This window comes from Danio rerio, chromosome 17, assembly GCF_049306965.1.
Source record: "Danio rerio strain Tuebingen ecotype United States chromosome 17, GRCz12tu, whole genome shotgun sequence".
Classification (NCBI taxonomy): domain Eukaryota; kingdom Metazoa; phylum Chordata; class Actinopteri; order Cypriniformes; family Danionidae; genus Danio; species Danio rerio.
In genome coordinates this window covers 7,645,803-7,659,095 of record NC_133192.1, presented here as the reverse complement: position 1 = coordinate 7,659,095, position 13,293 = coordinate 7,645,803, and the positions used below count along the sequence as shown (strand labels likewise).

Here is a 13,293-nt window from a genome sequence, read left to right as displayed (position 1 = left end):
TGGAGCTTTTTAAGCAACTTTTTTGTGACTTCTCTAGTGTCAGAAACATTTTTTTTATACATTTTGTTTTGCTTTATGCACTTTAAAATGCAGCAGTACACATCTCTCTCTTTCCCTCTAAACATAGGAATACTGTATGTTTCTTGTCTTCATTAAGGAACATTTTATATTGGATTTCAATATAATATCACTGTGATTTACAGCAGACTGGAGATTTGAAGTCCCACATAAAAAATACTATAGTAATTTATAATAAATACCAGTGTTTTTGATCCATACTATTGTAGAGTGTATTATACAGTAAATGTAATAGTAATAGTCAGTGTGCAAATTCCACTATCATTTTTTATTTTGGTAGTAGTTTGGTAATACATGCTTCAGTTAATCAAATTTATGAATGTATTTAAATTGCATCTTAATTCTTTATAAAATGTGTACATTTTCAGTGTGTTGAAGGATATTAAGTGACTATTTTAGAGGCTACTGTAGGTCAAACTACAAATTATGTTTCAGATTTTTATTTTTTTTTAGGCTATACATGCAGATATAAACACCTATTTTACAAGAAACGTGTTTTGTGAACACTAAAGATGTCTATTGGTGCTCTAGAACTGCCAGTAGTTTCAGACTGTTGATTCATATTTTTCCTTGCATTGATTGGTGTGTTATGCATTCACAATGGTATAAACTGTTACTCTACATCTTTAATTATTCTACATCTTTAATTATTAATATTTAAGATATAGATCAGACGGAGATCAGAAAAAGCTATTTCTTACTATTAGAGAGCTGACCCATATTGTTTTGATGTCCTTCAGGGTAGGATCAAGCGTTAATTAGGGGGTCTGTCCCCTGCAAACCCCCCTGTAATTTGCTCCCTGGTTAAAGTAAGACTTTGTTAATGAATGCTGTAGCATACTGTAATGTGAACTACTAAATATAGGCTTACTAATATAAATAGTATTAGTTTTTACTACAGTAAACTAGTGTATTTCCTGCTGAAAAATCTAGCTTTAACCAGGTTGGCTGGTTTTAGCTGGTTGACCAGCCTGGTTTTAGAGGGGTTTTGACCACTTCTTGGTTTTAGCTGGACAGGATGGGAGATGACCAGCTAAAACCAGCTTGACCAGCCTAGCCAGGCTGGGAGCCCAGCTAAAACCAGCTATGTCAAACTTAAACCAGGATGGTCAAGCTGGTTTTAGATAGTTTTAGCTGGTCACTTTCCAGACTGACCAGTTAAGACCAGGCTGGAAATGGCTGGAAACCAGCCTGGAAGTGGCCAAAACACCTCTAAAACCAGGCTGATCGACCAGCTAAAACCAGCCAACCATCCTAGGCTGGTTTAAGCTGGATTTTTCAGCAGGGTTGTAGTATAATATAATCTATAGTCGTAGATAGAGTATTCTGTATTATTCTTATTATTACAATAGTTGGTTTTCCAACTATCAAGTTACAGTACCACAACAACTACTATAGAATGGTTCAAATGTAGGCTTACTGTAGTATTTACTATAAATTACGATAATATTTGACATATATAGTTTTTTTTCCATATAAGGTGTAATCAATTATTTAATATATTTAATTATTAAAAATCAAACAAAAAGTGTTCAGGGGTAGCTTAAATAATGTGTCAGTGCTATTTGGGTAAGAGATTCATCAGAATAAACAGCAAAAATCAGTCCAAGGCACTCAAAAAAAGTTTTGGTTTGATTTTTGCAGTTTATATTTAATTGTAATTCTGATAAATTTGGCAACCTTAGCATACATAATTAGCAAACTGTACCTCTGATCTTCGATCATTATTTGTTTATAACCTTTACGTATCCTTAAAATGCTAGAACTAAAGTTATTGCAGTAATTCAACAGTGATAATCGTAAAACTCAATGGGTTCTCATTTAGGCTGTGTGTGTGGAAACATTGTTTTGTTAGTTTAAAATTAGCTTTACTGTTGGAGCTAACGTTATTGTGTTTGGCGACAACTGAATGACGCGCTTTTATATAAATGGGAGGTGCTGTATGTGTCTTCATTTCTAGTATATGTTCTGACTACAGTTAATGTTCAGCTCTGACACGTGAGAGAAGACAGACGTCCAGTCAAACTACATCAAAACAATATCAAACGTAGGATTTCTGAGGTAAGTTTGTCGATGTTTTCTTAAATGTTAAATGTAAAGCTCGTCAATATGAAGTTTGAGTGTTTTAAAAGTAGTTTTAATGTTCTGTAATCAGACAATGTATATGTTTTGTCATAAAAACAAGCTGCATTTCAGTGATCGAAGAATAGTTTTCGTCAAAGGTGCGTCAAAATTGCGCAGAATAGCGAAATAAATTAAGTAGAAGTCTTCATTTTACTGCATGCGTGTCATATTTGTATTATCTGTTTTGATTGATCATATTTGTAATATATCTGCGTCTTGATAGATCATACTGTCACTGAGACATGGACAAAGAGAAAACGGTAAGTTCTATAATCAAATCACTATACTGTTTAGTGCATGTTTTGTATTGATTTACACCAAGTGGAAGATTAATAAATTGTAATGCTAATATAAGAATTAACTGAGTTTACCCACAAATGAAACTTAAATCACCTTTTACTCATCTACTTCTTCCAAACCGGCTTGAGCTTTTACATCTGTTGAACACAAAAGGAGATATTTTGAAACATGTTGAAAAGTAGCCATTGTCTTCCATACTATTTGTTGTTCCTATACTTTGGATGTTTCTGGTTTTTTATATTTTTCAGTACAGTATATCTTTGTTTGTGTTATTTCAACAGAAAAAACAGGTTTAAAACCACTTGATGGAGAATGTTTTGTCGAGCAGAAATAAATCCCTTTATGACAGACACTTTATTAATACTGTATCTTATTTTCTAGTCAATGCTGGCATTATGTGTTGAAGCTGGGAAGATGAATGTGAAACATGTTCCACGCCCTGAAGCCAAAGATGGACAGCTTCTCATCAAAGTCGCTGCGACCGCTTTAAACAGAGCCGATCTGCTTCAGGTGAAACACAAATCATCAAAATCTTAAAACTTCGCACAATTCAAACCTCAGTAGCTTTGTTTGCATTCAAATATGTGAATTAAACTTATGCACAAACCTGGAATATTGCATAACACATTTGCAAAAAAGCAATGTTTCCATTCAGTGAGTCAAAGAGAATAAAATTGTCAATTACTGATAATCTGGTGTCAAATATCAGAAAAAATATAGTAGGAAGGGCCACTGTAGGGCTTTTTTCTTATTCAATAAATGACTAGCAACTTAGAAGATTAAAAACAATGAATGTGTAGTGGCTTTGGAAGTGTGAGACATTCTTTGGGAGCACAGATGCTTAAGACACCTCTGGAAGTAATCACAATATGCATGTCATGATTTTACCAACTACTATGCGATCCTGGATTGCATCTATGCTGATCCTAGAACATAATTTTTGTTGGAAAATGTAATCCATAACCATTCCCTACCACTAAACCCAACTGTAACTGTAAATCATTCCCAAAATCAGAGGGGAATAATAGTTGGATAACACTCACGTACAAGTACATAAACCTAACCATAAGCCTAAACTTAACACAAACGGTAAACATATCCCTTAATTCTGATTGGCGGATTAGAATGTTGTTCCAGGATCAACATGGGTGTTAATCCAGGAACATGTCGTACTTACTGAAATCAGGTTGACGATAATCATAGATATATACACTAGATATCGCATACGGACCCTGAGCATGCGTCAATAGCGCCGCCATATTAGTACAGTGCTCTTAGGACAAAAGTCATTGAACCGCACTAGTCAAGACTAAAACCAATGTAAAGATGCCTGACTTTTAGCTCTGTGTATGGGTGTAGTAACAAACAAACTACATTTTTTTTGTTCTGTTTAACTTTTATGTTTGTATTGTTTGGGTTTTTACCAAAATCTGGTTCAGTTATAGATTTTGGGTGTTTTAGTCTGAGGAATAATCACAGTTATCACAATTATTATGCATTCAATAATTTCAGAACACTGCTAGTTGAGAAAAAATCACATAAAAACTACTTACATTTTAAAGTGTTGTTTATTGCTGCTCAGTAACCAAATAATATGACACAAAATAATAATAAAAAACAAACAATCGTCCATTTCTCTTTGGAAAATGTTTTGACATTTAAACAATAAGTAATAATTTTACACTGAGAATAAATGTAAATAAATAAAATTTAAATAAAGTAATTTTAAATAAATAAAAATATTATAATAAATAAATAAAATGTAAATAAATTAATATAAATTTTAAAAAATAAATAAATTAATTAAATGTAAATTAATTAAAAATAAATGAAAATATATAAATAAAAAATTCTAAATTAATAAATTAAAAAATATTTTTTAATAAATTAAAATAAATAAAATTAAAATAAATAAGTAGTATTTGTCTAATGTGAATCTAAGTTACATAATAGCTAATTATTTCCCTTTTACAGTGAAGAAATATTCTAAGGCTGCTGATTTATTTGATCAACTATATAACAAAATTGTTTGGTATTTTTCATTTTGCTTTTTGTTTCTCAGTGTAGGGCGCTCGCGGCATTCATTTTAACTAGTAGGGGCGTCTGGAAAGCACGAGTCCGTCGCTCCATAAATGCAAGCTACGCGCCTTCATTTGGAAATAACGAACTTGCGCGTACAAAAGACGTGATATGTGACTGGCCTTTAGTCAATAGCCTCAGCCATAGTTAATCCAGTGTGTATTGTGTACAGTACAAGCCTGGAACTTCAAACTAGCTCTCAGTTGGCATAATTTGCAGCAAGTTGCCGCAGTTTTGTTTAATGCAGAAACACGGTGTTGAGAAGCATTCACGATTAATTACCCATGACGAATTAAAGCGCAGTTAATAGTGAAATCGGTTAATCGTTGCATCCCTATATTACCAGGATAAAAACATGACTTATTTTTACATCTAGAAATTTATCTTTTGAGTATTTGACTGCATGTCACATCCATAACACTGGACTTGCTCTACTATTAATGGAAACACAGCTATTGACGTATCATTGTCATTGGCAGAAACGGGGTCTTTACCCAGCTCCACCTGGAGAGAGTGAAATCCTGGGTCTGGAGGCCAGCGGGGTGATCTCCGGCGTCGGCCCTGGGGTCAAAGGGAACTGGACGCTGGGAAGTAAAGTGATGGCTTTACTCGGAGGTGGAGGTTATGCAGAATATGTGGCTGTTCCAGAAGAGCTGGTCATGGAAGTCCCATCACACCTCAGTCTTTATGAAGCTGCAGCTCTTCCCGAGACCTGGTTGACGGCACACCAGCTTCTGCACTTCATAGGTGACACAAATGGATTTGAAAAAGCTGATGGAAATTGAAGTCGCAATTGTTTTATTTACTCCCTATCATGAAATAGTCATATCGCAGGATATGCAATGTTGAGTTGAGTTAGGATTATATGGTTTAGGATTATATATATAGTTATATATTATTATACAGCCACATTTCAAAATGCACAAAACTTGTGGAGGTACTTGAAAGTTTAACCATAATGTAGTATTTAAGCACACAAGCCACAGACCGGAAGTCATTCATAATTCATGATGCCTTAAGCATCCAAATGTCTATCAAAGCCACTATATTTCCATAATCTGCTGTGTTTTATAGCCAAAGTGAGGCCGAATGAGACGGTGTTGATTCATGCTGGAGCGAGTGGAGTCGGCACTGCTGCTGTTCAGCTGGTCCGCTTGAGTCACGCCATACCTGTAGTAACAACTGGGAGCCCTGAAAAGATCAGATTTGCAGAGCAGATTGGAGCAGCTTTGGGAATCAATTACAAAGAGGAGGATATTTCTGAAAAAGTTCTGCAGTTCACTAAAGGTCAATCATTTTAATGTTATAAATGTTTTTATTCAACATCAAATTTGTGTGCAGAGTTTCAGAATATCTGAGTGCATGATTGATGGAGATTTTGATGAGGATCTGATCAGCCTAAAATGAGTCAGCAGTTTCTAGTCTTACTTCCTTACTTGCTACAAATACACATATAGTGCCAGTCTTTGGTCTTTTTTTGGCTGTCCATGAACAACATCTACTTTGACACGTAAACATTATAGTTTAATTTGTTTCGTTGACATCTCTGTTTTCCACCTTGTGCAGTTGACCAATCACAACAAAGTTGTCCATCTGACCAATCAAAGCAGAGTAAAAAGATTTGACCAACCAGAGCAAATTACAGACATTAGAACAATCATAATAAAGTGAAAACATTTAACCAATCAAATTAGAGTACATAACATTCTTAACCAATCAGAGCAGAGTAACCAATCTGAACAATCAGAGCACTCTAAAAACATCTGACCAATCAGAGCAGAGTAACCAATCTGACCAATCAGAGCACGGCATAAACATCTGGCTAATCTGACCAATCAGAGCAGAGTAAAAACATCTGATCAATTAGAGCAGAGTAAAAATATCTGACCAATTAGAGCAGAGTAAAAACAACTGACCAATTAAAGCAGAGTAAAAACAAATGACCAATTAGGACAGAGTAAAGTAATTTGTCCAATCAGAGCAGAGTAAAAACATTAGACCAATCACAGTGGAATAAAGCCATCTGACCCACCAAAAACAGTAAAGTTATTTGACCAATCAGAACAGAGCAACCTGTCTGACCAATCAGAACAGAGTAAAAACATCAGACCAATCACAGTGGAGTAATGCCATTTGACAAATCACAGTTAAGTAAAGCCATCTGACCAATCAGAGCAGAGTACAAACATCTGACCAATCACAGTGGAGTAAAGCCATCTGACCAATCAGAGCAGAGTACAAATTTCTGACCAATCACAATGGAGTAAAGCCATCTGACCAATCAGAGCAAAGTACAAATATCTGACCAATCACAATGGAGTAAAGCCATCTGACCAATCAGAACAAAGTACAAATATCTGACCAATCACAGTGGAGTAAAGCCATCTGACTAATCCGAACAGAGTAAAAACATCTGACCAATCAGAGCAGAGTAAATAACAACTGAATAACCAATTAGAAAATAACCAATCTGACCAGTCAGAGCGGAATAAAACATCCAACCAATCAGAACAAAGTAAAAACATCTGACCAATCAGAGCAGAGTAAAAAAATCAAATAATCACAATGGAGTAAAGCCATCTGACCAATCAGAACAGAGTAAAGCCATTTCACTAATCAGACAGAGCAGAGTAAAACATCTGATCAATCAGAGCAGAGTTGGCCTTTAGAAATGGAGGTTTTGGAGAACAGATCCTTGAACCAACCATTTCAGACACTGTGAGACAAAAAGCAGATTCTAGAGTTGATATTATGAGAAAACCCTGTTATAAGAGACTCAGAATTTAATTGAGCAACCCTTAAAGTCAACATAACACTGCCAAAAAATGCATGCTTTCTGCAGGCAAGGGAGCTGATGTAATTCTGGACTGCATTGGAGGAAATTATTGGGAGAAAAACATTAGTAGCCTTGCAGTCGATGGACGATGGGTGCTTTATGGCACAATGGGAGGTAAAACATCAGATGGAGACCTGCTTGGCAAACTTTTGAGGAAGAGAGGCCATCTTCTGTGCAGTCTCCTCAGATCAAGGAGTCTACAGGTATTTAAGTTTTCAAGTTTTAGATACATATATTTACAAATATACAAGTTTTCATCATAAACTTAGAGTTACAGGACTGATATTAAAAGAACCCATTTCATCTGATATATGCAGATGACATACGTGACATACAATTTCATAGTTGAATTTTACATACAATTGAAGTCAGAATTATTAGCCCTCCTGAATTATTAGCACTGCTTTATTTATTTGCCTCAATTTCTGTTACACGAGCAAAGACTTTTTCAACACATTTGTAAACATAATAGTTTTAATAGCTCATTTCTAATAACTGATTTATTTTTATCTTTGTCATGATGACAGTAAATAATATTTGACTACATATTTTTCAAGATACTAGTATTCATCTTTAAGTGACATTTAAAGGCTTAACTAGGTTAATTAGGCAAGTCATTGTTTAACGATGATTTGTTCTGTAGACAATTGAAAAACAAATATTGCATATGGTGGCTAATAATATTGACCTTAAAATGGTGTTTAAAAAATTAAAAACTGCTTTTATTCTAGCCGAAATAAAACAAATAAGACTTTCTCCAGAAGAAAAAATATTATAGGAAATACTGTGAAAAATTCCTTACTCTGTTAAACATCATTTGGGAAACATTTGAAAAATAAAATAAAAAAAATGTGCAGGAGGGCGAATAGTTTTGACTTCAACTGTATATAAAATATACTAAATATGCAACATATATTTATAAATGTTTGCAAAAATGTTTTTTAACCATTAAAATTACAAATGTGTACATATATGTTCAAATATGTTAGCTGTAATGTTATATATGTGTTCGTAAATGGCCATATATGAACCTAAAAATATATTTGAACATACATATTTGCAATTCCAATGGTTGAAAATAGAAAGATAAAAACTGTTTTGCAGCATTTGGAAATATATGTTGCATATATCACACTTTTTATATATGAAAAAATCCAAATATGAAACTATATAGCCTATGTTATACGGTGTGTCATTTGCATATAGATTCACCGCCCACTTTATTAGGTACACCTTACAAGTACCGGTTGGAGCTCCCTTTTACCTTTCTGCCTTAATCCTTCATGGCATAGATTCAAGAAGTCACTTGAAATATTCCTCAGAGATTTTGGTTCATATTGACATGATAGCATCACACAGTTGCTGCAGATTTGTCGGAGGCACATCCATGATGCGAATCCCCTGTTCCACCACATCCCAAAGGTGCTCTATTGGATTGAGTTCTGGCGACTGTGGAGGCCATTTAAGGACAGTGAACTCGTTTTCATGTTCAAGAAACCTTGAGTCACTGTTGCCTTTCTACAGCTGGAACCAGTCTTGCCATTCTCCTCTGACCTCTGGCATCAACAAGGCATTTGCACCCACAGAACTGCCGCTGACTGGATATTTCCTCTTTGTCGGACCATACTCTGTAAACCCTATAGATGGTTGTGCGTGATACTCCCAGGAGATCAGCAGTTTCTGAAATACTCAGACCAACCTTCTGCCACCAACAACCATGCCATGTTCAAAGTCACTTAAATCACATTTCTTCTCCATTCTGATGCTCAGTGTGAACTGCAGCAGATCGTCTTGACCATGTCTACATGCCTAAACTCATTGAGTTCCTGCCATGTGATTGGCTGATTAGAAATTTGCAATAACGAGCAGTTGGACAGATGTACCTAATAAAGTGGCCAGTGAGTGTATTTCCATGTATCAGATTTCCGTATTTAAAACTAAAAATTCACATCCTTTTATTTTTAGGTAAATTTACATCCTGTAATGATGCTTTATGTTCTTGTGATGGGTTAAAGGTTATACTCATTGTGTTCTTGTTTGTAGTATAAAGCAGAGCTGGTCCAGAGTTTCACCCAGCAGGTTTTGCCACACTTCAAGTCAACAGATTTGTCCAATCAGAGCAGAGTAAAAACATTAGACCAATCACAGTGGAATAAAGCCATCTGACCAATCAAAAACAGTTAAGTTATTTGACCAATCAGAACAGAGTAACCTGTCTGACCAATCAGAACAGAGTAAAAACATCAGGCCAATCAAAGTGGAGTAATGCTATTTGACAAATCACAGTGAAGTAAAGCCATCTGACCAATCAGAGCAGAGTACAAACATCTGACCAATCACAGTGGAGTAAAGCCATCTGACCAATCAGAGCAAAGTACAAATATCTGACCAATCACAATGGAGTAAAGCCATCTGACCAATCAGAACAAAGTACAAATATCTGACCAATCACAGTGGAGTAAAGCCATCTGACCAATCGGAACAGAGTAAAAACATCTGACCAATCAGAGCAGAGTAAATAACAACTGAATAACCAATCAGAGAATAACCAATCTGACCAGTCAGAGCAGAGTAAATAACAACTGAATAACCAATAAGAGAATGAGTTCCTGCCATGTGATTGGCTGATTAGAAATTTGCAATAACGAGAAGTTGGACAGGTGTACCTAATAAAGTGGCCAGTGAGTGTATTTCCATGTATCAGATTTCCGTATTTAAAACTAAAAATTCACATCCTTTTATTTTTAGGTAGATTTACGTCCTGTAATGATGCTTTATGTTCTTGTGATGGGTTAAAGGTTATACTCATTGTGTTCTTGTTTGTAGTATAAAGCAGAGCTGGTCCAGAGTTTCACCCAGCAGGTTTTGCCACACTTCAAGTCAACAGATTCCCCTTTGCGGCCTGTGATTGACAGCATGTTCAGCATGGAGGACGCTGAAGAGGCTCATCAACACATGGAGGCTAACAAAAATATTGGAAAAATCATTATCAAAATTGGAAAGCCTTAATCATGTTAATATCAAATACAAACTGCACCTGCTTTGGGAATAATATCTACGATTTACAGAGAAAAACAGTACAAACATTTCATTTGTAAAATGACACAACACTGATATGATAATCATTCTGAATAGAGGGAAGTTATTATCATGGCTACAGAAGAGATTTAAAATTTAACAAAGTCACAAGATTTGAAAAAAGAATATGTTGCTGGTTTAAATACTGTAACTAAAAAGTGGTAAATATTTCACAAAAAGGAGCGGCATGGTGGCTCAGTGGTTAGCACAGTCGCCTCACAGCAAGAAGGTCGCTGGTTTGAGTCCAGGCTGGGCCAGTTTGGATTTCTGTGTGGAGTTTGCATGTTATCCCCATGGTGGTGTCTGGTGTGGGTTTCCTCCGGGTGCTTCAGTTTCCCCCACATTCCAAACACAAGTGCTATACGTAGGTGAATTGGGTAAGCTAAATTGACTGTAGTGTACGAGTGTGTGTGAATGAGTGTGTATGGCTGTTTCCCAGTACTGAGTTGCAACTGAATGGGCATCCACTGCGTAAAACATATGCTGGATAAATTGGCGGTTCATTTTGCTGTGGTGACCCCTGATAAAGGAACTAATCCGAAGGAAATATAAATGAATAAATTTCCCAAAAAGTATTGGCAGTCTGATATTAATATCTTAAAGAAGATAGTAAGATGAAAACTTACATCTTAGGATAAAAAAGCTCCTATATTTTGGCTTGTTTGTATAACTGGAAAATTTTCTTTAGTTCAAGCGACTCAACAAAATTGTAATGACAAATAGAATAAAATCACATTCATTAATTACTTCATCAAATTATATTAAAACATTCATTTTCTTTTCGGCTTAGTCCCTTTATTAATCTGGGGTCGCCACAGGAGAATGAACCACCAACTTATCCAGCATTTAATATGGTTTTTGGCATAAAATTACAATTTATTTACAAAAAATGCACATACAGAACAAAATACAATGAATTTTGGCTATTAAAAATACGCCCATGCAACATAACACTGATTTTGTGGTCCAGGGTCACATATTAATTCATTCATTCATTCATTTTCTTTTCAGCTTAGTTCCTTTATTAATCTGGGGTCACCACAGTGGAATGAACCGCCAACTTATCCATCACGTGTTTTACGCAGCGGATGCCCTGTCAGCTGCAACCCATCTCTGGGAAACATCCATACACACTCATAAACTGGACAATTTAGCCTACCCAATTCACCTGTACCACATGTGTTTGGACTGTGGGGGAAACCGGAGCACCCGGAGGAAACCCACGCCAACACGGGGAGAACATGCAAACTCCACACTGAAATGCCAACTGACTCAGCCGAGGCTCAAACCAGCAACCTTCATGCTGTGAGACGACAGCGCTACCTACTGCGCCACCGCATCGCCTATATTAAAACATAAAATAAAATAGAAAATCTACCCGTGAAGCAGTTTTCTAAGAGATTTTCCTCTGTCATCTTGTCATGATGTTTATTACTTTAAATGCATTCTAGTTTCTTGTTTTTAAATATAATTGAACCGTTTGGGAAAGTCTCTAAATAGTCTTACATTTTGGCTACAAATTAGGACTACTGATTAAGTATATTTATATATATTCAGTTGAAGTCAGAATTATTAGCCCCTGAATTATAAGACAGCTTATTTTCCCCCCAATTTCTGTTTAATGGAGAGCAGATTTTCTCAACACATTTCTTATCATAATAGTTTTAATAACTCCTTTCTAATAACTGATTTATTTGATCTTTGCCATGATGATGACAGTAAATAATATTTAACTAGATATTTTTCAAGACACTTCTATACAGCTTAAAGTGACATTTAAAGGCTTAACTAGGTTAATTAGGTTAACTTGGCAGGTTAGGGTAATTAGGTAATTTGTTGTATAATGATGGTTTATTCTGTAGACTATCAAAAAATATATAGCTTAAAGGGGCTAATAATTTTGTCCTTATAATGAGTTTAAAGAAAATTATAAACTGCTTTTATTCTAGTCGAAATAAAATAAGACTTTCTTCAGATGAAAAAAATATTATCAGACATTCTGTGAAAATTTCCTTTATTTGTTAAATATCATTTGGAAAATATTTTAAAAAAGGGAAAAAAAATTCAAAGTGGGGCTAATATTTCTGACTTCAACTGTATATATATATATATATATATAGTCCTTTAAAATCATAGTTTAGCATAACGCAGTATTTTTATATTGCCCTTTTTTCACCCAAAACAAGCATAATACAGAAGACAGGACAGAAAATCAACAATAAAAGTACAATAGTACATAATTAAGATGATAATCACCACACATTAAGATTAATAACATTGGAGTAAGTTATTAATATATGTTGACAATTAGATACATTTTTTAATAAAGACAGTTTTAGATTATGGGGCTTTGTCATGTATTAGGATATGTGACCACTTAAGAGTGACGTTTTAGGATTCTACAAATATAAAAGCGATGGCGCAGTAGGTAGTGCTGTCGCCTCACAGCAAGAAGGTCGCTGGTTCGAGCCTCGGCTGGGTCTGTTGGCATTACTATGTGGAGAGTTTGCATGTTCTCCGGTTTCCCACAGTCCAAAGACATGTGCAACAGGTGAAATGGGAAGCTAAATTGTCCGTAGTGTATGTGTCAGTGTGTGAATGAAGGTGTATGGGTGTTTCCCAGTGATGGGTTGCAGCTGCAAGGGCATCCGGTGCATAAAACGTATGCTGGATAAGTTGGCGGTTCATTCCGCTGTGGCGACCCCAGATTAATAAAGCAACTAAGCTGAAAAGAAAATGAATGAAATATAAAAGCATTTGAAAAATACCTTTATTAAACTTTGATTAAACATTTTTAT

The 13,293-nt window shown here is 35.3% G+C and overlaps 1 protein-coding gene across 10 annotated transcripts; it reads left to right on the top strand.

The window, feature by feature from the left end:
- The first annotated feature begins 1,635 nt into the window (after positions 1–1,635).
- tp53i3 (tumor protein p53 inducible protein 3) lies at positions 1,636–12,836 on the top strand. Of its 10 annotated transcripts, XR_012393201.1 has the most exons (9): positions 2,059–2,139; positions 2,264–2,300; positions 2,426–2,462; positions 2,884–3,012; positions 5,061–5,328; positions 5,656–5,868; positions 7,424–7,620; positions 10,244–10,794; positions 11,711–11,878. XR_012393201.1 is itself a non-coding variant. In XM_073928120.1 (8 exons), the coding sequence occupies exons 3-8, from the start codon at positions 2,445–2,447 to the stop codon at positions 10,424–10,426; spliced, it is 1,008 nt and encodes a 335-aa protein (XP_073784221.1). In that variant the 5' UTR covers positions 1,636–1,823; positions 2,068–2,139; positions 2,426–2,444; the 3' UTR covers positions 10,427–11,878. The 10 variants fall into 10 exon arrangements, 6 of the variants coding, with proteins under 6 accessions (XP_073784221.1, XP_073784222.1, XP_073784220.1 ...); XM_073928120.1 differs by lacking the exon at positions 2,264–2,300 and adding an exon at positions 1,636–1,823 and having other exon boundaries at positions 2,068–2,139; positions 10,244–11,878; XM_073928121.1 differs by lacking the exons at positions 2,264–2,300; positions 10,244–10,794; positions 11,711–11,878 and adding exons at positions 1,753–1,823; positions 9,461–10,106 and having other exon boundaries at positions 2,068–2,139.
- The last annotated feature ends 457 nt before the right edge of the window (positions 12,837–13,293 follow it).